This window comes from Ricinus communis, chromosome 6 (genome assembly GCF_019578655.1).
Source record: "Ricinus communis isolate WT05 ecotype wild-type chromosome 6, ASM1957865v1, whole genome shotgun sequence".
Classification (NCBI taxonomy): Eukaryota; Viridiplantae; Streptophyta; class Magnoliopsida; order Malpighiales; family Euphorbiaceae; genus Ricinus; species Ricinus communis.
In genome coordinates, this window is record NC_063261.1 from 20,676,705 (window position 1) to 20,701,320 (window position 24,616).

A 24,616-nucleotide genomic window follows, 5' to 3' on the forward strand; every position below is an offset into this window, starting at 1 on the left:
GTTCCCAAATCAACGGCTCCTATATACTAATAGAGTGAAGAAATTGATAGTTAAATAGTTTAATAAAAAGAGTATTTTGATCTTTGGAATGAAAAGTCCAATTCTGTACGTATTATTTGTAGGGTTGAAGTCCATTTGTATATTCACCATAACTTAGTCAATGGTTTGAGTAATGAGAGTGGATCTTAGATACAATAAAAATGTCTCCTCTCTTCTCTCCAAAGGACAAGCACATGTCTCATGCCTGATTGGCCCCTCTGCCTTCAACTCTCAATTTATCTATCATCAAGAACCTGGTTATTTAGGACTCTTCTATCCCATTCTATTACCAGTCATCAACGGAGAAAATTGGAACTGGGTTTCAGTCCGGCCAATACTAGAATTGATTGGACTTTTCATATCTATGAATTATTTTATAGTTTTTTTTTTGTTTTTGTTTTTTTAAACGACCTGGAATCTCCAACGCCTTCAATGCAAGCTGGTCAATGCATTTGAATCAATATATAAGAAAAATGGGTGATGCCTTAGAATTCAGGGGCACATGGGGCATTGAAAAAACTGGAGGGCATCATTAATGAAAACCAAGAGAAGAACGAGTCTAGGGATTGAAGATAAAAGAAATTGGGAAGAGGGTTGGGGAAGGAGAGAAGAAATGGAGGAGGCCGTACGTACAGAGCAGTACAGAAGTGAAAGGGTTAAAAAGCATGTTGATGTGAAGGAATAGAGAGTACGGAGGAAACAGAGTAGCTTTAAATTAAATCCCCTCCTTTAGACATGCTTAAGGGTCATCTTTCTAATAAGGCAAATAGCCAAAATCTGTTCATTTTAGAGAAGATTAAACAAATGGAAAAATCCAGCATCTCCTTCTCCATAATTAATCATACCCATAGCAGTAACTCCAACTCTGCTGTTGTGGTTGAAATGAAACAGTAACAGTAACAGTAACACAAGACACGTGCAACAATGACCCCAAAACCAAAACCACTTATGAGCTGGAGGGAGACTCCGCGTGTGGAATGAGAGCTGTACCTGAAAGCGTCTCCTCTCTCTTACTTTTACTTTTGAATATATTATCTATTTTCTTTTTTCTTTAAACTCAACATCGCCCCTATAAATAACTATCTCCTTCCACTTCCTTCCCTCACACTACTTCCTACTTCTGCTTCTACTTCTACTCCTACTCCTACTTAGCTGCTAACTCCTCCTATTTTACACGCATGGATTTCTTCGCCTTCTTCTTTCTATTGTTTCTTTCCATTTCCTTCGTCTTCCTTCTCATTTCTCTCCTTAATTTCTTCTTTCCTTCCAATTCATCCGCCAAATTGCCTCTCCCTCCCGGCTCATTGGGTTGGCCTTACATTGGAGAGACCTTCCAGCTCTACTCCCAAAACCCGAATGTCTTCTTTGCCTCCAAACAGAAAAGGTCAATATCCATCTCCTCCTTCTTCTTCTATCTGTCGCACTTAACTTAACTTGACTTCACTAATAACTGATAATGGGTTTTCTTCCTTTTCTTGTGTTTGTATAGGTATGGCTCCGTCTTCAAGACCCACATCTTGGGTTGCCCTTGTGTCATGATTTCTAGTCCCGAAGCTGCTAGATTCGTACTTGTGAGCAAAGCTCATCTCTTCAAGCCAACATTCCCGGCGAGCAAAGAAAGGATGTTAGGCAAACAAGCCATCTTTTTTCACCAAGGAGACTACCACAACAAATTGAGAAAACTCGTTCTTCGCGCTTTTGTACCTGATGCAATCAAAAGTATCGTCTCTGATATCGAGTCCATTGCTAAAGAATCTGTACACTCTTGGGAAGGAAGGGACATTAATACTTTCCAAGAAATGAAAACAGTAAGCCTTCCGTTTTCTTTTCTTTTAATTTAAAGAAACAGAGGAATACAGAGCAGAAAGCACCTCTGTTTTTTCATTCCCTTCCCCCTGTTCTATATCGAAAATTGGAAATCAATAGTTGCATGGGGACTAAAATTATCTTCTGTTCTTTCTTGCAGTATGCATTCAATGTTGCACTGCTCTCAATATTTGGAAAGGACGAATTTCAATATAGAGAAGAACTAAAAAGATGTTACTACATTCTTGAAAAGGGATACAATTCAATGCCCATTAATCTACCAGGGACACTCTTTCACAAAGCAATGAAAGCAAGAAAAGAGCTAGCTCAGATCCTAGCCAAAACTCTGTCGAGCAGGAGACAAATGAAGCTCGACCGAAATGACTTGCTTGGATCTTTCATGGAAGACAAGGAAGGATTGAGTGATGAACAAATTGCAGATAACATTATTGGAGTGATATTTGCAGCTCGTGATACTACAGCTAGTGTTCTCACATGGATTCTAAAGTATCTTGGAGAAAACCCAAGTGTTCTTCAAGCTGTAACCGTAAGTAAACAGATATCATATATAATTAATTAACAAGAAAAAGAATAATTTAAAGATTTGATTGACTTAGCTTGTTGGGGTTCTGGTGTACAGGAAGAGCAAGAGGAAATAGTAAGAAGTAAAGAGAAGAGTGGTGAGCAGAAAGTTCTGAATTGGGCAGATACAAAGAAGATGCCAGTAACATCAAGGGTTATTCAAGAAACATTAAGGGTTGCTTCAATTTTGTCTTTTACTTTCAGAGAAGCTGTTGAGGATGTTGAGTATGAAGGTCAGCAGCACATTCATTTCAATTGTGGCAGCTAACTAGTATTATACATATCCACTTGTTTCAAAGTTTTCTCTTTTCTTTTCATTTTCTAGTAATATTAATTTGTTTGTTTTTTTCACCATATTCAGGATATCTGATCCCAAAAGGATGGAAAGTCTTGCCACTTTTCAGAAACATTCACCATAGCCCAGAAATCTTTCCAGATCCTGAAAAGTTTGATCCTTCAAGATTTGAGGTATTGATCCAAGATTATGATGTATTGCATAAAAGTTTTTCATGCAAAGCCCATAATCTGAAAATTTCAGAAATTCTCATCATTTGATTCTAATGATTGAACAGGTTGCACCAAAACCCAATACATTCATGCCATTTGGCAATGGGACCCATTCATGTCCAGGGAATGAATTAGCTAAGCTGGAAATTCTTGTCCTTCTCCATCACCTGACCACCAAGTACAGGTTGGTAAAAGAACTTGACTAAAAAAGGAAATTTCCTTTTCTTTTTTTGTAAGTGTCAGTAGTAATACTAGCGGGTTAAAAAAAAAAGAGAGACTCTTTTATCAGTTTCTAAAAATAGAAAGTAAATAGTAGAATATGTTGCTGACATGTGCAAATTTTGTTGTTGCAGATGGACAATGGTGAGTACAGATAATGGGATTCAGTATGGCCCTTTTGCCCTTCCCCAGAATGGTTTGCCCATCAAGTTGTCCCAGAAATCGTAGTACCATTTTCACCTTCATGCAAATTGCAATGCAACACAGCTAGAAAGAAAGAAAGAAAGCCACCATCAACCAATCATCCATTAAAGACAAGGGAACCTTTCTATATCATATATACACATACAGCTAAGGCCTGCCTGCTGCATGCTTCTTTATTTTATAGAAAAGGTTTCCTTCCACTTTCTTCAAAGGAGACGGAAAGAAGAGAGCAATTTTTATTTTACCATTTTCCCTTGTGGCCACAAACACGGCTCATACAAGAGACATTTGAAGACTGCTATGTTATACCAAAGGGAACTCATCAACTGTACAGAAGAGTGTCATTCCCTTTTTCTTTTTTCTTAGTTTTCCTCCAAATTTTTATTTTATTTTATTTTATTTTTTATCTTCAATTTATAGTTAATTAAGGTTAGTGGATGATGCTAGTGGTTGATCCCAAATTGGGATCGCTTCTGTAATTGTATTTAACTTCATATTTTACATATATAAATAATATGTGTAATGCCGCAAGGCAAACCCTGAAATTTTCCTAATAAATGCAACTTTGATCTTCATATATGTTCCCTTTCTTTCTTTTATCTTCTAGATGGAGAATTATATGCTTCTTTCATAATGCTTAAGTTGTACATCTTGAATCATAATTACAAAAAGAAGAATATGATCTTTTTCTTTCTATTATGTCTTAGAATTATATTTTACATAAGAGACTATGGCTTAATTTAGCACTACTACTGCTCTGTGTACTCAACCTAAGAAGACAAATAAATTTGAAAGAAGCTTAATCTTGCTCAACCATTAGCTTCGTAAAACAATTACTATACTCTATTATCATAGTTGATAACCGAGCATGATCATAGACTGGGCGGACAAACCCCCAAAAGAGCAGTGGTTTGCTCAGGTATAATAACAGACACCACCTTGGAACAATGAGAGCCATTGGATATTTTGAAAATGAAGATACATATCAAACTCTTCAAAACAAAGCAACATTCTTAAAGAGCATAACAATCTATGCTACCTCAACATCATTTTGAGAGAAAAAAACTCCTAGCAATAGAAACGTAACTAACTCTGCTAGGGCTTAACAAGGAAACCCTAGCTACGAAGGAGAAGGCTGCAAAAGAGAAGAGAGATATCTTCAAATTTAAAACAACAACTAATAATGACCTACTTAAATGTCTACTCTTTCCTTTCCAACTTAATCTAACTGAAACACCCACAAGATAGTCTTTGTAACTTTTTTCTTGGATGATCTTTTAAATTTTTAAATGAAAAACACTTGGCGAAGTATTATCAAAATTGCAGTAATATATTATCTAAGAACATGTAAATAAAATAAGAGTCTTTTTCTATTAAATTAAAATTTTAAATATTTAAATACACTAAAATTTTTAAAATAATATTTTACTATCCGTAAATACTATATATTATAGAATTATAAATGGAATGGAATAAGGAAAATAATAAATGAAAAGGAGAGTTGATGGAAGTGGTCAAATTTCCAATTAATACAAACAAATAATGTGAGCGTGTCTCTTGGTTACAATATCACATGTTTTGAATATTTCTGATTCAAAATGCTGAGTCAGGAATTCTTATAAACACAGCACACCTGTCCTCCATTCCTTCTTCTCTGTGATGTTAATTAACTCATCTGGACCAAACCTTACATCATTCTTTAATTTTCTTTTGTTTCTATCAACTCTTCTTATAAACTTTAATTCTCATATATATACATATTTCATTTTACCACAACACATTGTGATACCCATTTTGCCACTTGGCACATAGGTATCTTTTTACATAATTAATTTGGAATTTTTAGGATAAGCTCCAAAAGGGTCCAATCTTTTTAATTCTGAATCCAAAGACGGAAACTTTTTTTGCTGTTCAAGAAAGGTGTTTAATTGCATCAGGGGTGGGGCAAGTGTTACAAATATGTGAATAAAACCAAAAAGAAAGCAATAGAAATCACAAATATGGTAAAATATTAAAACAAAATTCAAAATTGGGTAGCTAGCGGCTGACTAATAATTTAATAAAACTTGCTAAAATGTCAAAGATAAATTTAAGATTTGAAGTATCCAAATCAGAAAAAAAGAAAGAAATGAAAAGTGATGGAGATTGTGAAGATGATTCATGAACAACTTAGGTTTTGTCTTTCGCAGTCATAATCTTTATGTCAAAAGTGACACATGTCATTGCTGTAATACTCATGACTTTTAATCTCTTTTTCCTCATTTATTATAATTTTCCGGTTTCTAATAGAAGCCAAGAAAATTGCCTAACTTTTTTCTTTATTCTCTTGAGATCTCAATGGGTTTATATATAAATAAATAGAATGCTAATATCTCCCATGCATTTGATCAATGAAAAACCATCAAACACAAAATCATTTTATAATAATTTTTTTTTTTTAAAAGTCAACCAATCCGTACATGATATGTGTTCATTAGCTGGCTTACTTATATATTATTCTATATTAAAATGAATTGTGAAATAAAGTATCCATATGTTGACTTTGCTTATTGTCTTGGAGCTGCCAATTTATTCTTTGGTATTGTATTTACATAAATCTAGAAAGAAACTCTTGGTTTTAGTACACAAAAACTTTAAAATAAAAAATGATGATTAATGGTGTTGCTTAATTAGTAAAGGGTGGATGAGAAGGCATCCATACATAGGTCAGGACTTAATTAGGAGAATGTACAACTCATAGCCAGCCCTTCACTCTAGGGTTTGGCCATCTGTGTTAGGAGAAATGAATTTGGATGCTAATTACTCTATATTTATATTATATTTTGGTGATAATAAAAATACTTGGGGAAAAGAGAGTATGCATGTGGCATCTCTTGATTATACAATAAATTGGAAAACTATTTTAATTAAAAAAAATAAATACCTAATTAAGATTCTAATAACCTTTTGCAAAGTGGGTGTTGCTGAGTAGTCAGCTGCTGTTAGCATGCAAACTAAAGCTTATCATTAAAAAACATATAGCAACCAACAAAACATTGTCACATCAATGGCAGTACGAAAGTAACCATTTCCAGCAGTGGTATAAATAATGAGCTGCCGAGCAAAGCTGATGTTTGCAAATGGCTTATTTTCCTCATTCATATATGTGTCATCTACAATTCTGGGACTAACCAACTTCATATTACTACAATTTTAGCATATGGACTATTAGTATCTAATATTTGGATCTAGGGCAAATCATTAATCTCAACTCATTAATAATTTATCATACTAAATATGTGAGAGTTAATTTTAAATTTTTCTCAAACCCGAGGACAATATGCTTAGTATAATAAAGTATAAATATTAATGAGTTGATATTATTAATCTAGCAAAACAATTAGTTTTTGATGGGCACATAAGTAAAAATAAACTGAAAAGTTATAAGTATCTTAAATTGAATTAGAAATAGAAAAATTAGTGCAAAAAATAAAAAAATATTAATACCAATTAAATACCAGTGAATTTTAAATTCATAGACAGAAAAATCATTCAATATTTTATGTAAGTGTAAAAAATTGCATATATACTTGTAGGCTTGGCTTAATTGCTAGTTAGTGGACCAGGTAGCTGGATACTACATTGCAAAAAAAAAAAAAGAAAAACATGGCCTATTATGTTATAATCGATTCATTAATATTGAGATTGAGATTGAGATTGAGATAGGCGTATGTAATTTGTGAATACTAATGGGGATTGGAATATGTATGAATATATTTATAAAAAAAAACCAACTTGAGAAAGGCACCAGCAATGAAATGTTAAATGGATAGCAATAAGAATAGGTGTGAATAAACAAGTAGCTAATTCCTACTGGGGCTGACTCATATATACTTAATAATAGGCATACTCAAATGAGTTGGGTGTATGCATGGGCTAAAGCCAGCTGCTCGAAACTGAATCCATGTAACTAAAAATTGCATAATATAATAATAGAGAGAAGAAAAGGGAGTAGAAAGAGATACCAAGTTGATGATTAAAGAAAGGGAGGAGTGCAAGTAGACGACAGTTTTAAACTTTTTTTAGAGTCAAGTTGCTTAGGAAATGCAAAAATTGTTGAGTCAAGTTGCTTCGGAAAAGGAAATATCATTTTCATTCAGCAGAACCAAATTTGGCCTGTGGTTTTCCCAAAACCAAAACCCAAAGTAGAAAACAAGTGACAAGGGCCGTGGTTTTCCCTCAAAACCACAAAAGGAAAGTTGGAGACAGACAGTTCCCTATTTTAGTTTAGTTTTATATATCATAAATAAAGACAAGACAAGACAAGACCCTCAGTCTGTAGCATACCACAAAACCAGGTTCCGAGAAGGCCTAAAAGCAGCAGCATATTCCAATATAGACTGAACTTCCAGTCTTATCACCTTAATTCAGAACTCACACTTCACTCTACTTACGCTGAGACTGAGACCCGGAGCACCCCTCAAATATCATGCAACTCAAAAAAATATTATAATTTTTAATTTTCATGTATAATTATTATAATAAATATTATGAAAAAATAAAATTAGTAAATTAAAGAACGATAGATTCAATTTTTTTTTTTAAAAAAAACAAGTTATAGTTTTCAATATCTTTTAATTTAAAATTTAATTAATTCTTTTAACTAACCGGTTTAGGCCTTGGCGAGGCGTAGCTACAGTGACTGCCAATATCTATTGATTCTAATCAATTTGCATCTTCATTACTCCAAAAATTGCTTTGATTTCTATCAAATAGAGATATCGAATCTACTAATTAAATCAAAACCTTTTTCTAAAAGTGCAGAGTGCATATTATTGGCAGATCTCGTGCATGAACATTTTTGTTTTACCACCACCTGCTGTTACCCACTAATTTACATTCATCAACAAGAATATGGATTGCATTACAAAAGAACTGACACAGACAGCACCACGAAATCTCAGCTTGAAAATGACAATCATATACTGTGTAAAGTGCACGACAAAAAATAACATTCATGTTTTTCTCCATTGCATGCCATTTCAACAATTCTTCCCTGAAATATTCTAATCATGTCCCACTACAAACAACAAACTTAAGACAAAAAAAAAGGATGCAACTAGTATTAGCAAGAAGAAAGCAGAAAATAATATACTACTGACTATATCTTTCATTTCTATTGGAACAGAATGTAGTTATCCAACAATCCAGCAACAAATATACTAATTAATTTATAAACTTATACATATACCTCGCTCACACAGCAGCTCCAGACTACCACAAATCTATCTACTCCACCAGGGACATCTTAGAGTTCATCACTGGATGTCCAGTAACTTAAAACCCTGCTTCTCAGCTGCAAAATATACATTGTCAAACCGCATCAGTTATAACAAGTCAAACAACCATCACCATATGGCTTCATCATTAATATTTGGTGATGCACAATTCTTGGGGTAATGATGCTGCCGGCAAAATAGTCGGAACCAGAACAGTGACCTCTACATTATCAACATTACCTTCTTAACATCTGTCGGGCTAGAGACATCTTGTCTTCTTTTCTTAAGTTGTTCTGTACGAGCTCGGATGAGGTGACGCTGTTCTTCAGCCTAATAAACAGGGTATAAATTTCAGTACTTATTCACATCTTAATAACACCACTTCTCAACAGTTAAGGTTGGTTGCCATCCATAAGAATTTACTAATAAAAGTTGGCAACCTGCACATAAATAGGTCAATAATCCAGCGTGATTGCTAAAAGTCTTTTGCCAAAAGTTCAAACTATAATCGATCGCATTTAACCTTAAAAACTGTAATTATGTTTGTCATACTTATCGTATTTTATTAAAAGAAAGACACCTTGGCTTTTTATTTTCATGGCTCATCTTGACTTGACAGAGACTATTTGCCAGTGCCTCAAACCTAATCGCACCATCAACAGATGAATTATGCAACCTATATCAGTTGCGGAAGTAGATAATACCCATCTAATGGACAAGTAAATCCTTTCAAATGATTGGGAATATAAATATCCCATTTCCATATAGCTACACTTTTAAATGGCAGGATTTTAATTCAAATTATACTTACCCTTTCAAGCATGCTCATCAAGCACTGAATCTCATTTTCCTTTGCAATTGACAAACTATGCACTACATCCATTACATTCGTCCTGCAGACAAGGAAACATATGCAAATGAAAAGTTCAGCTTTAACAAATTGTAATTTTAACGAATCAAGGTCAGGTAAAATTGTCAACTTCAGTAACCACTAATCTTTATCTTTCATTATGAGGCCTTCTCTTATTCAGTTTACTGTTTTAATTTGTACTACCATATGACAAATATCATGATAATGACTAAAGTGTGAAAACTTCAAAGACCTGCCAATAAAACAAGACCACCTTCTTCTTTGTTGGATTTTGTCGTAATGAGGCAAACAATGATCAACACAAGACAAGCAGGGAGATAGAAGAAATTGATTTTGAGTTATAGTGGCCTTCTATGACCATGGGTAGCTGTATGTATTGGAAGGGTCGACATGTTTCTTCGTAAAACTTTTCCACTGACCATTGCGGTCAATAAGAATGCTTGTTAGATTAATCGAACAGTGAATTAGGCTTCAGATACATAGTTCAAAGAGAAAATGAAGAAAGGGCATAAGCATTTTAACATCTGTAGTAATCTGGTAAATTTAGAAAATGAATTGTGTTGAAAAAACTCCAGTTCATAAATAGAATTCTACTGTTTCCTTAAAAGAAGGTTAAAAGGAGATCATGGAGAAAGAGAGCTATTGAGCAACTTTGGAACAACCAGCCAAAAACTTTATAACAGTAAAAACAATTTGGTTCCTAAATATGACGAATCTTATAGTAATTGACTGTTCACAAGCTAACATGTGTCATATTTTCAATTAACCCAATATCATTAAGCACAGGTTTTGATAGGCATCTATGAATCTAATATCCACAATTATTTCATTAAATAGTCATACCTCCTAATGCTAATACATGACCACATAAATATATCTTAATACTTTTAGTAATTTCCCACTACATATTTTGTAGGAGCCAAGAAAGTAGACAATTCATACTCTTTTGAAAACAAAGGGTCCATATGTTGTTCTTCCAAAAGTTGGTCCACAGTATCAAGAGTTGTTCCCACCTGCAAGACATAAACAAACTTGATTCAAGAGACTGGAAAAAAATTATGCAGGTTAATAGTTCATAAAGAAGTTTGAAAATTATCTTATCTCTACAACAAGAAAACTTAGAAGCTTGATCAATGGCATTGAAGTATTCTAAAGCATTATAAAGTATGTTCTTTTAGTGATTAGTCAATCTTCCAAGAACTACATTTATTCAAGTCCTGACAACCAAAAAGTTCAAAGAGTCTATAAAAAATCCTTTCCATGTGCTTTTGTAAGTAGGAACGAATGAGTAATTTCTATGCCTATTTCCGAGGAATAACTTCAAAACAATGAGCACATTCCTTAGGACTAAACCTCCTTTAAGATCTACTAAAGGAGGTAGATTCCTTCCGCATTAATTCCCATCCCAGGCATCACTTATCTTAACTTTCTTCCTAGGCTGCACAGAGAGGGGAATAGGAGAAACGGGAAGAGAATTGGAAATTAAGCCCAAAAGACTCATATACAAAGGAATGTCCAAACAGTTCTTAAAAGTTTAGACTTCAAAAGACGAAAACCATGGGATTAGAGTCCCAAAATTGATCTTCTAATTGGAATAAGTCAACTGCCCATAATTTACGAGCTCTTAAACTCAACTTTTCCACACTTACCATATAATGCAGTATGATGCTCCATATTACTTTGTTTGCACAGTTAGATCACATTCAGTTGATTACTGGGGAGATCTGCAGTAAAATTTGGGTGTCAAGAAAATAGAGTAGATGTTTTCTTGGGTTTGGTAGCCAACAGTCATTCGATTTAATTATTGGCTGAATGCCCTGATAATAAGCACAGTAGTTGTCATTGCTTATTGATTTCCCATTGCAAATTTAATTGTTCCTTTCCTATCAAATGGTGCAAAATATTTGCATTTGACCTCATAGGGGAAAACCTCATTTTTGGAGTTGTTCCCCAAAATAACCAATTGAACTGAAACATTTTTAATTTTCTTAGTTCTTACTATATATATATGGAACAGAAGACAGGAAATCTCCCCTTTAACCTATTGTGACCATAGGTGACAAGTTCTAAATCTGAAATTAAGCTATGGATCCTATGCAATCTAGAAAGTTGTCCATTGCACACAGTTTAACAAACTAAAAGGATGCTTAAGCTCCTTATACTTGTTGAAAATAAGAAAACTGCAGAGTGCATAGAAAGAACATCCTATTTATGAGGTAACAAATATTCATTTGGCATGTAACCTTAAGGTTCACAGTTAACACCCACCAGAGAAGTTGAAAAGGGACATGCTCCGCAATATAAATCCATCAGGTCCATGTCAAAACTAAAGCAACCATTGATTAAGAATTAGTACTAAAAATTCTCCACTAGTGAAGCAAGTTGTAAATTATAACTATAAAGCCTAGGGCGAGAGATACACAAATCAGAACTGATATCAAAGAAGCAAGAGAAATAGTTCAAATAAAAGATGTACCTGTGTTTCAAGGCCTAATGACTCAAACTCATCCTGCAAGATGTCGAAAGAGACAACATTAGAGTTGAAACTCGCAAGTGATGCAAAACCAACTATCTAAAAAGGGATTCTTTGGCATCAAAAATAAATTATAAGCATTGAAGTCACTACACAACAAGAAGAACTTGTAACATTTTAGTCATGTATTCATAGTTAGTGGTGCTTAGGGAGATGAGGAGAAGAAAACAATAGAAATTGATGTTGCTTCATTGCAAATGCACATTATCTAGCCTTGTGCTCTATCAGTAAAATAATCAAGAAGTTAAAAGCAAAGTCTAACTAAAATCCAGGCATTGACAGCCAAGTTAGCCTAACCCTCAAACTGATATTTTCAGACCTTTCTATGAATGAACCAACCAAGAACATACAACAACATCCTCCCACCATGAATCAGATACCAGATGTCCTGCATTAATAGGTATTAAATAAAAAAGTTCTATTTTCAGAGAAGTACATAAACAGTGAAATGTTGTTTATAATCTATTCCCAGCTAATGTGTGGTCAAGTATATGATAAATTCCTTTTCTTTTCTTTCTCTTTGAGAAAACAAAAACGACCTAGTCAAGCACAGACAAGGCATACACTGAGAGGCATGCAATGTAAGAAAAGGAGAACGTATGTTGAGCTCTAAAACAAATAAAAATGCATTGGGCAAGCTTAGTGAAGAATGAAAAGTATAGAAGCTGTATCTCAAGGGCGGCCCCATTAAGCAAGAATTTTAGTTGAAATAAAAGAAGACAGTGAGAAGAGATGATGCATACCTCTGTCATCTGATGCAGAGAAGTAATGACCTGGAAATTTTGAAACCCAGCACAGAGACTTAGTGTTCATCTATAAGAAGTTTATTGAAGAAACGTAATCTGAAAGTAACTAATTAGCAAAAGAGAATGACAGCAATATAATGTATTGCGTTTGCGTATTCTTATCAAGGAATGGAGATATGGTTTTCCTCATAATTCACTCTATTCCCAAAGAGGTGAGCGAAGGGCTAGAAGCAGGACAGAGATTAGGGAAATTGCTGGACATATTAAAAGAATTGGGAGTAAAAAATACCTGGATAAAAAGACGGTGAAGACTTTCTTGCTCTTTGGTGTTACAGTCAGAGAATGCTTTGATAAAGTCCTTCAAATTTGTACCCACAAAATAAAAATATATTAATAAGACAGCAGATGCTGAATTGTGGTTGTGAATAATGACTGAAGGTGCAGTTGATTGAAAAGAAGAAGAAGAAGAAGAAGAAGAAGAAGAAACCTGTTTAGAGCAGGAAGTGAGAAGGGAGCGAATAGCAAGCTTAAACGACTTTGTGAAATCCGAATGTCTCGAGGATCCGCTCTTGTTCTCCATATCTCTTTCTCTCTCTCTCTCTCTCTCTCTCTCTCTCGTTCGCTCTGCACCAACTAAGCTCCGACAGTGCTACGGTGAAACAATGGCTCCAACTCAAAGTCGGGCTTTTGTTTTTTTTTCCTCTTTTTTGCAAACGACGCCGGTTTTTCTTTATTATACACCACTCTGGCGTTTTCAAAAGTTAAAAATAAGAGGGAAACATTACTTTTGTGTTCTTCATTATTCTTATAATAATGAAACAATTTTGTTTTATTTTCTCTTCTTGAATTTTTACATCTATTTTCAAACACAGTTTCATTTAACCACAAAGTCATAACAATTCATCGCAAAACTGAAAGAAGGAAGGATAAAAAATTGAGTAAATTGCTGAAATGCATTTGCAACAAAATGCGTCGTATCTAACAGACCTTAATTTTCATTAATAACAAAATCAAGCAACCTACCAATGCCAAGGGGAATATAAAAGTAAAACCTACCATTCAAAACACTACGCATCCAACTGACAGTCAATCAATCAATCATACCCTATAAAACAACACATTTCGTCCACCTTTCACTACACAATTGCAGCTTCAACAAACATCATGCCTGATTCCCAAGCTCTTCCAGGTATGTGTTTCTCTTCATCTCACTTGCTAGTTTCCACACTTTCTTGCATAATTTGTTTCATTTATACCTTTCTTCTTAGCTCTGATCCTTTTTTTTTTCAAAAAAAAAAAAAGGACAGTAGTAATCATTCTTTGGGGAATTGTATGCAATTAAATGTGTTCTTTGCTGTGAAAATATGCTATTGGTTTTCTGTTTAACAAACACATTCGGATAAGAGAGTATATAAGATTAACATCATCGACGAGCCAATCAAAGAGGAGTGATTTGTTAAATATGTAGTAGAGACCAAATTGCTTTGTTCACATCCCAATCATACAACATTAACACCCTTTTTCCCTATGGTTGTATGTTTGCAAAAGCCAATTATCCAACCAATCATAAGATAAGATAAGATGCAAGTGCATACATTAACAAAGATCGCAACGCAATTGGTCATATTTTACAATCCTTTCCTTAGGCCGCCATGTCCTTTCAACACAATCTACAACCTCCTACAGACAACAAACCAACAAACAAACATACATTTTAGACTCCATGGGATCAGCAGTTAACTCCCTGAAAAAAAAGGTCAAGTTTTGCCCCTCCCCTGCTGTTCTCTCCACAGCCTTCAGACTTCTGCATCTCCCAAGCGAATGCAAGCTTTCACATCCATTCTCAAGATTTGCTCAGTCCATTACATTTCCAACTCTTTATTTTTCTCTCAACGTATAGGATGATATTGTGTGATGCCACGTTTCGGAGGCAATTTCCTCAAAATGAAGAGAACCAATGAAGAAGGTAAAATCTCCACCAGCTGCAAACAAAATTAGATTGACATTGAAAATCAAACACATAGGACTTTATGATGAACAAACACAATACCCTAAAAATACTCACAAGCGCTACACAAAATTACTTCATATTAAAACATTTTTCATTAGGATTTCACTTTCAATCACTGTGCTTCCGAAATCCACAAATCAAATATGAATCTATTATAGGCTTCTCCAACCACTTTCAATAAGAGGGATGAATATCTCTAGTTAATTAAATCTGCATATCTCCGAAAAGGAAAGTAGCAAAGGATCCCACCTCAAATATCCTCAAACACTTAGTACCTAAGCTGATGTAGCGAAGGTTCAGATTATAAGAGATGTTGCCCTCAATCTAATTTGAAAGCTTCTGCCAACCAATCAGCTAGCCATTCCTAAACTAGCATCAGCATTAGATTACAAGAGAAACAGTTTTTTCCATGAAAGAGTTCAACAATTAAAAACACACGTAGATTCAAAAGAACTACTCTCTGTCACTATATCACACCATACATTGCATTGTTTTAATTGAAAAATCTGGTGGAGCAAAACACTGAGGTAGTAAACAAATAGCTGAAACATGGCAGCAAGACTAGACTAGTTGAACACCTTCTCAGTCAACAATTTTAACAGAAAACATGTCATGCCATTAAAATTTCAGTTTCTTGCTCATAACCATCAAGGACAATCTTGTATCAAAACTTACCAGGTAATATATGAAGTTTAAAACTGGATGATCCAAAACATCAAGGTCTGCAGCTTTATCAAATGCATTGAAACAGTTCTGAAGCATAAGAAAAGGACAGCAGAGAGGAGAGTTAGATGAGAGTCAAGAAACAAACAAAATAATGAGATCTCCACAACATAGATGTGACCTTATCACCATAGTAAAACAAATAGCTTGAACACATCAAACACAAAGACATTAATAGTAACTCGGTGATGGCTAATTGACTGTGCCACAAAAAAAAAAACCTTCCAAGTATGCATTAAACTAAACCTCTCACTCAGTAATGTTCAGCACTCATTACAAGATAACTGAGTTTTCTAAGAGAAACTGGACAGAAAATGATAGTATACTCACCATAATGCATCTGATTAGGAAGCATGAGAAACAAATAGTGGTAACATAGCCAACCTGTTCAAAAGAAAAACAGAAACAACAAAGTAAATTGCAGAAAAACACAAACTGATCACTGCAGAAAACCCAATTACTTTTAAAATAATTACTACCTCCTGCAGCTTCTTACGCCTCCCTTTAGATTCTACAGGGAAGCGCTGCAACATCAAAAAGAGCCTACAAAAAGATGCAAAACATTGCATTAATTGTCAACCATACATCACATCTATTATATTACTTAAGCCACCATCTCACTATCTAACCAGTAGAATAAAGTGAAGATGCCAAATTAACAATGTAGCAAATAAAAAATGCAATAAGATGTACCTTCCACCATAAAGTAGAAAACCAAGAGCTGCAAACAAAGATACACCTGTACCAAATATAATATTAAGATTAAGCTATCAGTTACAAGGATGATAAACTACCAAAAGGCATAAAAGTTAAATAGGGCCTGTTTGTCATTGCTGTCTGTGACCTAGCTTTTGAAAACTTGAATCCTAAATTTTTTTATTTTTCACAATTTCTGCTTTTTGGGACCTGCTTTTGGAAAAATCATGATTTACGCTGCTTCTCCAAAACTTGGACCCCAAAAGGCAGCTAAAAGAAACTAACAGATAGAAAGAACAAAACTCAAAAGCATCTCAAGCAGCAATGCCAAACAGGGCCATAGCAGCTAGTGCAAAAGCAAGGAAAAAAAAAAGAAACCTGCAAAAAACATCTTAGAGATGATGACCACCACTCGATAATGTTTCCACCACAAAACCAGCCACATAGCAATCTGAAATCAATTAAACAACAGAAAATAAGTTTGAAACCTGATAAATTTAAAAATATATATAAAAAATATGGTAGCGTATTGTATTAGCCATAATTGTAGCCTGATTTGTGAATAATGTAGCAGTGCACAGGCCCTTGCTAGCAAAATAAAAATGTACCAAGTATTCAGCTTTTTGATAGAGGAGCATGCGGTAACAAACTTATTTCCATGGCATTCCAAGATCATAAAAAATGCACCATAGAAACCTCTCCACCTTCATCTCATTCCATATGCATTAACATGCCAAAGTAAAGTTGTTTCTAAAATTTTCAAATTCCTAACCACAGTTTTGAATAGTGAGTAGAAGGAGAGGGAAATCAGTTGATGCACCCCCAGTGTGCATACATGCAGCATGGTTAAATAGGTCACAATTACAAACTCAAATGCAGGCCCAACTTAATGTCATATCCAGTTTCAGAATGCTGGAATTGATGGTTAATCCATAAGTGCTATAGCCTTCAGTGAAATAATTTGTTAATGCAGATTTCATGTAACAGCTTAAAGTGCTTCGCTAAGAGGAAAGGAAATTATATTCCTTTCATCAGATTTTGGAGAATGCATTTTAATTTCTATATTTCCAGACAAAAGGATATTGTAATTTGGAAAGCTATCCTCCAAGGATCCTAGCACCTTTTAAAATATATTGTGCCTAATCAGCTTCTTCTAAGCTACTAGCTTTCCTTGAATCACCTGTGAATCACTTACAGAAAAATCTGAGGCTAATGAACCAGTCATGACATTTTAGAAGGAAGTGTCACTTATAAACATGTACAGAGGTACATGTATTTGTAGTGCTAAATTATTTTATCTTCTCATCCCCCTTTATTTCCTATAACTTTTTCGTATTCTAATCCAATAGCAGGTTATTCATTGTTTAGTTTCTTTGCTTCTTGTAGGTATTCACCTATTTGTTGCTTCCAACTATGTAAGCAATACATCCATGCTCTTAACCCTTTCAGCTGCTAATTTAGCAAACAAATCAAGTATTTCAAATTAGTCCTCGAATATAACATACCTTGTAGCAGAGTTCTGCTGCATCAGTTTTTTTGGTATCAGATACAAGAATAGTAGCCTATGCTACTGTAGAGCAGGGAAAGAATCTACCAGAAAAGGATGAAAAATGGCCAAATTTTACGAAAGTTAAAGACAGTTTTTGATGAAATATGGGCAAGAGACATTGGCAGTAACGGGTGGAATATCCAGATGAGCTTTTAAACAACTAAGTTAAACATTGATTTGGCTAAAATGCAAAGCGAAAATGAGACTGTGTGTTCTTTAACATGTTTCCTAATTTTATAGTTTTTAAATTATTTGGAAACAAGCTCGTTATGAAAACTGAAAATACAAAAGGATATTCAAAAAGGAAAAGTACAAAATCATACAATTAGATGAAAAAGCTCTTTTTGATGCTACACAGACTCTAATTACAACAGTGTTTTATTATCCAAGTCAATTTCTTTGAAGTTGGAAGTACCAACCACTATCCAAGTGCTTTCTTTCTTCTTTCCTTTTCTTGAAGATAATTAAATTTGCAATTCTAGACAAGAATGAAAGAGAAATTCATAACTAGATGTTCTTTTTTAGTTTAGACCTATAATTTATTGAGAATGAAGAAAGTGTGATTCCTGGCCACGTACTTACTATATACTTCACAAGTGGATTGACAAGTTATCCAATCTTTGTTTGAAATTTAGGCTTAGTTTATTTCATAAAATAATATCTATGAAATGTACTTTTTAGGGACAAGTACAAAAAAAATCATGTGGTTTCACTTTTTTATAACTTTAAGTGCATGCTTTTTTTTAAAAAAAAAAAAGTTAAATGGTTAAAAATCGTGATAAAAATAAGTATCGCACCATTAAAATTTCAATTTATAAGGATTCAACAATCGTCCTTTGATCAGCCATAATAATCATATTCATTATGTCTAATAACATAACTTTAAATCTTAACAACTCATAACGTCGTTATTTGACCGTAAAATTGCTCTCTTCAAATCAGTGATTTCTTCACCGTGATCTGATGGTCAAACAATGAAGGTAGGAGTCGTTAAGCTATAAACCTACGTTATTAAACATGAACAGCATGATAATAATGGTGATCGGAGTAGAAATGATTGAATCTTTTCTAAACTTTTATCAGTGAGATACTTATTTTAACGATTTGGAGTTTTACATCAGAAAAAGTTAAATAAGTAACATTTAAAACGTCTAACTTACAAGAATAGGATACTTTTCTACTTATTGTCAAATACCAAAGAAAATTAAATAGGAATTGGAAAACTTTTGCCCTCATTGTTGTCCAACAATGGCCAAAATGAGCGGAGATGATACTTGTTCAATAGATATATGTTTATGTAGTTCTACTATTAATTCCTTCCCTTTTTTAAAAGTTTATAGTAGTTCGAAAAACAATGTCACCTACATTGAAAATGAGAAATCATCTTCCATAAAAATGGCTCAGCTCTCGCTTTAACTAAGAAACCATTCTCGTGAACCAATTTTCTTAAACACCCCAAACACCAAACAAACAAATTTACAAATGTTTTCCAAAAATATGTCCCCCAAAAACCAAAAAGAACTTTTATTTATCTAATAAAAGGTATTTAATGTTATTGTTAACCATCAAGATTACATTAACTTTCCAACTTGCGAATAAATTTAAAGTGGTCAATTGTTTCTATACTAGTATAAAAAATGCAAGCAAATGGTTTAACTAGTCAGTTTCCTACAATAAGACTATTGTAATTATTGAGACTCACCCTTTTCCTATCTACAAAAGCCTCGAAAACATGAACATAGATCTCATTGTTTAATTTCCTAGAATAGCTTCTTAGCATGATTTCTAGGTCAATTGTAGTGAATAGGTTATCCAGGAAATAAGATTTTTCCAGTGCAACTTCTTAATGGAAAACAAATTAGTGGGGATTTTATTTTTCTATGAATTTTCTGGCAATAAGATTCTTAACCACCCAAATGATGAAGGCACTTCTAGAAACTCCACATCTAAACCACCTAACATCCTTAACTTTCCCGAAAAATATGCCCATCAAAGTTGACTGCATCTTTTTGCTCACACCTATAATCATCAAGCTTGATCTAAAGTCAAAACTGAACTTGTTCCACCCTTCTTGCCTAAAATGGAACTTGAACATATAACCTACATTGCCTAAGGCCAGCTACCAAAAAGCTAGGTTCCTGTAATCTAATAAATCTACATGCCACCTTTATCCAGGATTAGCTTGCTAATCAAAGAGGGATTTAAAAGGTTACTAAATATGGTCTTGGGTGTAAGTATTTACCTTGAGGTAGCTCAAAGAGAAAAGCCAGAATCATTTTTTGTATTTTTGAGCTAAAGTATAATTAATCTCACTGGAGCGAAGCTCTCATTTAGTTAGCAGCTGAATGTATTGAGCTTTGCTTCCTTTTTTTTTCTTTTTTTGGTTGGGTCTAAGCTACTTACCTAGCTATATGATTCATCAGCGTTACAAAACAAAGCAACATATGCTAGGTTGGATTTGTTCATGATTCATGAGGAAGATTAGAATAACTAGGCCCATAATTGATTCCATCAAACATGCTCGTGTTGAATAAGCCCACATGAGAATTTTTTTTTGCTGGATCTGGGCCCAATCCTAATAAGAGTTGTAAGTAAGCAGTCAATCATTACTATAAAGCACAACCCTTCCTATAAGTGCATGCCTCAATACAATGGGATAGCAAATCTTTTCATCTATCCCATTCCTTCTATCTAAAAACTCTAGATGGAAGTGGATAGCCATTATGTTTTCACCACCACATAATCAATATTAGAACACTACAAGTTGCATGAGCGTTCTGTTTTTCACCTTGCTGCATCAGGCAGCCATTGATTATCATCTACTTGATAAACCTCACAAATCTCCTTGAAATATCCCCTAGCAGTGATGAAGTTCTAACCTACTAAATACTATTCGCAAGCATCTTGGTATGATACAAATCTTTCAGCCAAAAAGTCGCTGATTCTAGGTGATCACAAATCCATCAAACTGCAATTGCTTGTCAAGGCCCCTCACCTGAGGCTGATTCTTCTTGCAAAAGTTTGATTTGCTACTCAATTACTAGGGTCTTTGCAACCATAGATCTCCACTATAAATTCCAAATGCTCCTAACCTTCCACCTTATATATACAAGAGAGCACATCTCAACCCTCAAAGAACAAGGGGACCTATAGAAAGATTAATAAGTCCAGACATCTCAATGAACAAGGGTACATTTGGGAACTTGAATTCTTAATTGTACACTCGATTGTGTATAACCCAAACTGTTAAGAATTTGCTAAGAAAGGCGTATAATCCAAATTCAAGAACACAAATTCATGCACAGTCAGTTCATTATAAAACAATTATGATTACACCATTTATGAAATTACTATATAACTTCATCTTATGTTTTGAACAGTAATCAGCTTGCAAAACCTGCCACACCCACAATCCATCCCTTCAAGAACACTCGCAAAAGATAACAAAAAGAGGAAAACAGTGCAATTAATTTTACAACAACAATAATATTTTCCGTAAAGCAAAAAATTCCAGCCTTCAATGCAGAAGGGATCAGGATTTGAATCGTCACTTTCCCTTGAATTGTTACAAATAGGGAAACAGAAAAGAAGAAATTTCACCTGAACAGCATAAACTATGGCATTAATTGTGAAGAAACTTGGCCTAAGTCCATCAGTGGATACTGCACGAGCCTGCTCAATATACACACCAGAGTCATAGTAAGGCCATTTGAGAATCCAAAATGAAAGGGGAAAAAAGGAAATAAATAAGAAAATTGAGAGGGGGAACCATAACCTGATAGTAAATCTCAGCCCAGAAGAGAACCAGAAGTGCATAAGTGGTGAAGAAAGCAAGACTTGGCATATCAAGCAATATATGTTGAATAATCTAACAAAGCATTCGTTAACAAGCTACGGATGAGAAATTGTCAAGAGAAGAGGAAATCAAAGGACACAATAGAAGTAGGAGGCTAACCGGTGGATGTATGGTCTCTATATTACGGCGGAAGATAAATACTAGACAGCGAACTGCAAGAAAGGAAAAAGAGAATTAGTATTAAAATGAAATAATAATATTAGCTACACGGAGGGAAGGAAATATAAATGAAAATGTTAGCAAAAAACAGCAAGAGGTAAAGAGTACAGACCCCCATTCACCAGGAAATTGAGAAAGTGGAAAACCTTCTGTGTGGTCCAACCATACTCTGGGACTCTCAATTGTATCCGAACCAGTTGAACCTGACATCATATATAACTTCACCGTTCATGAATCATAGCGGATGATAAGTTCAAAACTAGCATGAATATAATAAAGAAACCCTAAATCCAAGAATGAACAAAATTATTCCGATTGTATTTCAACCAATTGGCAGATACAAATTGAAATGAGGTGGGACTTGATTGTAGACTAATTGCGGTATAATTTGGCATTAACAAATTCAAATTTAAGGCGTTGCATCAAAACAATTAATTCAATAAAAATTAAAATACATATATTAAAAAAAAAAAAAAAAAGGAAGTGATAAGAGAAGAGGCATACGAGAGCAACAGCAGCGACGAGACCATAAAGAGCGGCAAGAACGTGAAAGATGCGATCCTGCCACATTACCGAATGATTAATATCTTCCCACCAATTAGATGCGTTCCTCAATTTGAAAGCAATCACCGCCGCCGGTACTTGTAAGTCATCCATTCCCATCATCTCCACCTATCCCCTTGCCTCGCCGGAGATTCGATATAACTCTCCCCTTTTTATTTCTTTACCAATTACTTTTCTTTAATTACTAGTACGTATATATTTGTTGATGTTTACTACAAATAAAGGTGGATCCGTTCACGTTATTTTCTAGTGTTTTTTTTTTTTTTCTTTCTTTAATTTTGGAAATTATTTGTTTATGTATGTTGAATTTTTTTGGGTGGAAACTGAGAATCGGAGGTTAAAAGAAAGGCCGGCGGGGAACAAAGGAAAAAGTGGGATACCGATAGATGAGGTGGTGCTGTTGTCCTTCTTGAAGCTACTGTTACGGGCTGTTATAGGTGGCACGGTCCAATTAATTCAACATCTTCTTTTTTCTTGAATTTTGATTTTATAAATCCAAATTATTTTATAATTACTGATATTATTAATACTTTAATCATAAATTTATAATAGAAATACAATTAAAAAAATAATAATAACTTATTTATATATAGCTCACTCAAAATTAATTATTATTTACCACAGACAAACAAAATTAATAAATTAATTGTGGGTTTGATTTTCAGCTCTTTTCTTTAAATACTTTTGTTTTAAAAAACAAAGAAAATCCAACGTGGCACTATTGTAAATAGATGGGCTTGATATGTTTAAGCCATGAGAGGAGCTGCTTTTGGAGTTCAATCAATGATGAAGTCCATACAGAAATCACAAAAGATGAGCAAATCCTTTAAATCTAAGTATATAGTCTTGAGATTTAAAAAAATTGGCATCATCATCTTCTTTGGCTTTTCCCGGAAAAAGTGTTTTGAATTTGATAGATTGTTAATGAGGATACACTTCACTTTCTGGTCCGGATCAATGTAGAGAGGCTTTCATGTGCGTTTTAGATGGAAACTTCACATGCTACGTATGGATATAATTATGTATTATATATGTTTGTCTGTTAAGTTCAGCAACACAACAATAATTCATTCATTAAATATTTATTTAAAAGTTACTATCTAAGTACATTTTTAATTTGATAAATGATCTCTTAATAAATAAAATATAATTTGTATTAAGATCAGTCGAACCGATAATTGAATCAACTGAATGAATAACACTTTGATCTATAGAGCCGGTTTAATTTAAAGGTTGCCGCTATTGTAACGATATGGTCCGTCCTCCGTATCTTTTTAAAGAGAAAACAAAAAGAAACCCATTTGAGGTAAAAGAAAAAAAGAAAAACATATTGACACTTAATAATTGCAATAATGAAAAAAAAAAAAAAAAAAAAAAAAGGGAAGCCCGCCATCAATTATAGACTGCCAATGTCTTTTATAATTTTGCCCTTTTTTCAATCAATGAATTAGGGACAATTATCACTTTGTTTTTAGGTGGATATAAATCACTGTCCATTAAAATATTTTTAAATAATCATATATTATTTTTTAATATATATTGTATCAGTCTTATTTGTATAGTAAAATAAAATATTAATATGTTTTATTTTTTATTGCTATTATTTACTAATAAAATTAAATATTAAATTAATAAAAAATTTAATACTCAAATCCTTATTAAATTATAATATTTTTATAATTATTAATTTTATTTGGCTCTAACACTATACTTGGATAAAAGGTAATATGTAGGGAAAAAAGTGAAAAAATAAAAAATTAGTTTTAATCGTATTTAGTAAGTAATATCTTTTAGGAGAAAGAGAATAGTTTCTTTTTATTCTCATTCTAAAAGTCAAAATTAATTAAATCTCAATTTGAATATTAAGAATTTCAACTTATAAAAAAATTAAAAAAATTAATTATTTTTTTTTTATGTTTATAGTTGTAATAAAAAAATTTAAAAATAATTAATGTTCTTCCCCTCTCTTAGCTAAAGATTTATACGTAATCAAATGCAATAAAATAAATAATTGGCTAGACCCATACAATTAAAGTATCGTGTGACAAGAAGAAAAAGGAAGGAATATGTAATTTAGAGTGCTAAAATCCAATAACCCACGAGGAACATTGGAAAATATAATTAACTCAACTCACTAATTTTTATTTTTAATTTATTTCAAAAATCTGGATGCCTTTCTCATTTATAATTTTTCTTTCTTCTTTTTATTAGCTTATAAAACCAACTTAAACCCATCTCTTATGTCCTTGTTCTTAATTGTCCATTACATTATATAAACGTTCATAAAAATAGA

General features: G+C 33.5%; 3 protein-coding genes and 1 long non-coding RNA gene across 7 annotated transcripts; 2 read left to right on the forward strand and 2 right to left on the reverse strand.

Moving 5' to 3' along the window:
- The first annotated feature begins 1,138 nt into the window (after positions 1 to 1,138).
- Positions 1,139 to 3,932, forward strand: LOC8275341 (abscisic acid 8'-hydroxylase CYP707A2). Its single transcript, XM_002518758.4, has 7 exons — positions 1,139 to 1,423; positions 1,529 to 1,847; positions 2,006 to 2,392; positions 2,486 to 2,660; positions 2,789 to 2,895; positions 3,000 to 3,118; positions 3,288 to 3,932. Exons 1-7 carry the CDS (start codon positions 1,218 to 1,220, stop codon positions 3,379 to 3,381), a joined length of 1,407 nt encoding a protein of 468 aa, XP_002518804.2. The 5' UTR covers positions 1,139 to 1,217; the 3' UTR covers positions 3,382 to 3,932.
- A 4,546-nt stretch (positions 3,933 to 8,478) lies between these two features.
- Positions 8,479 to 13,622, reverse strand: LOC8275342. The gene is made up of 8 exons (XM_015718886.3): positions 13,253 to 13,622; positions 13,055 to 13,123; positions 12,763 to 12,792; positions 11,963 to 11,995; positions 10,429 to 10,499; positions 9,427 to 9,508; positions 8,856 to 8,945; positions 8,479 to 8,692 (listed from the first exon to the last, which is right to left on the reverse strand). Exons 1-8 carry the CDS (start codon positions 13,343 to 13,345, stop codon positions 8,645 to 8,647), a joined length of 516 nt encoding a protein of 171 aa, XP_015574372.1. The 5' UTR covers positions 13,346 to 13,622; the 3' UTR covers positions 8,479 to 8,644.
- Positions 13,623 to 13,913: 291 nt separating this feature from the next.
- LOC112534787 lies at positions 13,914 to 18,254 on the forward strand. 4 transcript variants are annotated; one of them, XR_003079042.2, is made up of 2 exons: positions 13,914 to 13,954; positions 16,983 to 18,254. It is a non-coding gene; the product is annotated as an uncharacterized LOC112534787 (long non-coding RNA). The 4 variants fall into 4 exon arrangements; XR_003079041.2 differs by having other exon boundaries at positions 13,915 to 13,954; positions 16,973 to 18,254; XR_007216310.1 differs by having other exon boundaries at positions 13,915 to 13,954; positions 17,582 to 18,254.
- LOC8275343 (tobamovirus multiplication protein 3) lies at positions 14,318 to 22,761 on the reverse strand. Its single transcript, XM_002518760.4, has 11 exons — positions 22,264 to 22,761; positions 21,872 to 21,962; positions 21,700 to 21,752; positions 21,520 to 21,612; positions 21,345 to 21,416; positions 16,574 to 16,646; positions 16,193 to 16,238; positions 15,979 to 16,042; positions 15,830 to 15,883; positions 15,452 to 15,529; positions 14,318 to 14,747 (listed from the first exon to the last, which is right to left on the reverse strand). Exons 1-11 carry the CDS (start codon positions 22,423 to 22,425, stop codon positions 14,655 to 14,657), a joined length of 879 nt encoding a protein of 292 aa, XP_002518806.1. The 5' UTR covers positions 22,426 to 22,761; the 3' UTR covers positions 14,318 to 14,654.
- Positions 22,762 to 24,616: the final 1,855 nt, after the last annotated feature.

Coding starts and splice junctions, on each gene's coding strand:
- LOC8275341 (XM_002518758.4), top strand. CDS start 1,218: ATGGATTTCTTCGCCTTCTTCTTTCTATTGTTTCTTTCCATTTCCTTC. Junction 2,393..2,485: donor GTGTTCTTCAAGCTGTAACC/GTAAGTAAACAG, acceptor TCTGGTGTACAG/GAAGAGCAAGAGGAAATAGT. Junction 2,896..2,999: donor TTGATCCTTCAAGATTTGAG/GTATTGATCCAA, acceptor ATGATTGAACAG/GTTGCACCAAAACCCAATAC.
- LOC8275342 (XM_015718886.3), bottom strand. CDS start 13,345: ATGGAGAACAAGAGCGGATCCTCGAGACATTCGGATTTCACAAAGTCG. Junction 12,793..13,054: donor TTCACCGTCTTTTTATCCAG/GTATTTTTTACT, acceptor CAAAATTTCCAG/GTCATTACTTCTCTGCATCA. Junction 11,996..12,762: donor CTCTGCATCAGATGACAGAG/GTATGCATCATC, acceptor GACATCTTGCAG/GATGAGTTTGAGTCATTAGG.
- LOC8275343 (XM_002518760.4), bottom strand. CDS start 22,425: ATGATGGGAATGGATGACTTACAAGTACCGGCGGCGGTGATTGCTTTC. Junction 21,753..21,871: donor CAATTTCCTGGTGAATGGGG/GTCTGTACTCTT, acceptor CCTTTCTTGCAG/TTCGCTGTCTAGTATTTATC. Junction 16,239..16,573: donor CTCTAAGATGTTTTTTGCAG/GTTTCTTTTTTT, acceptor TATTTGGTACAG/GTGTATCTTTGTTTGCAGCT.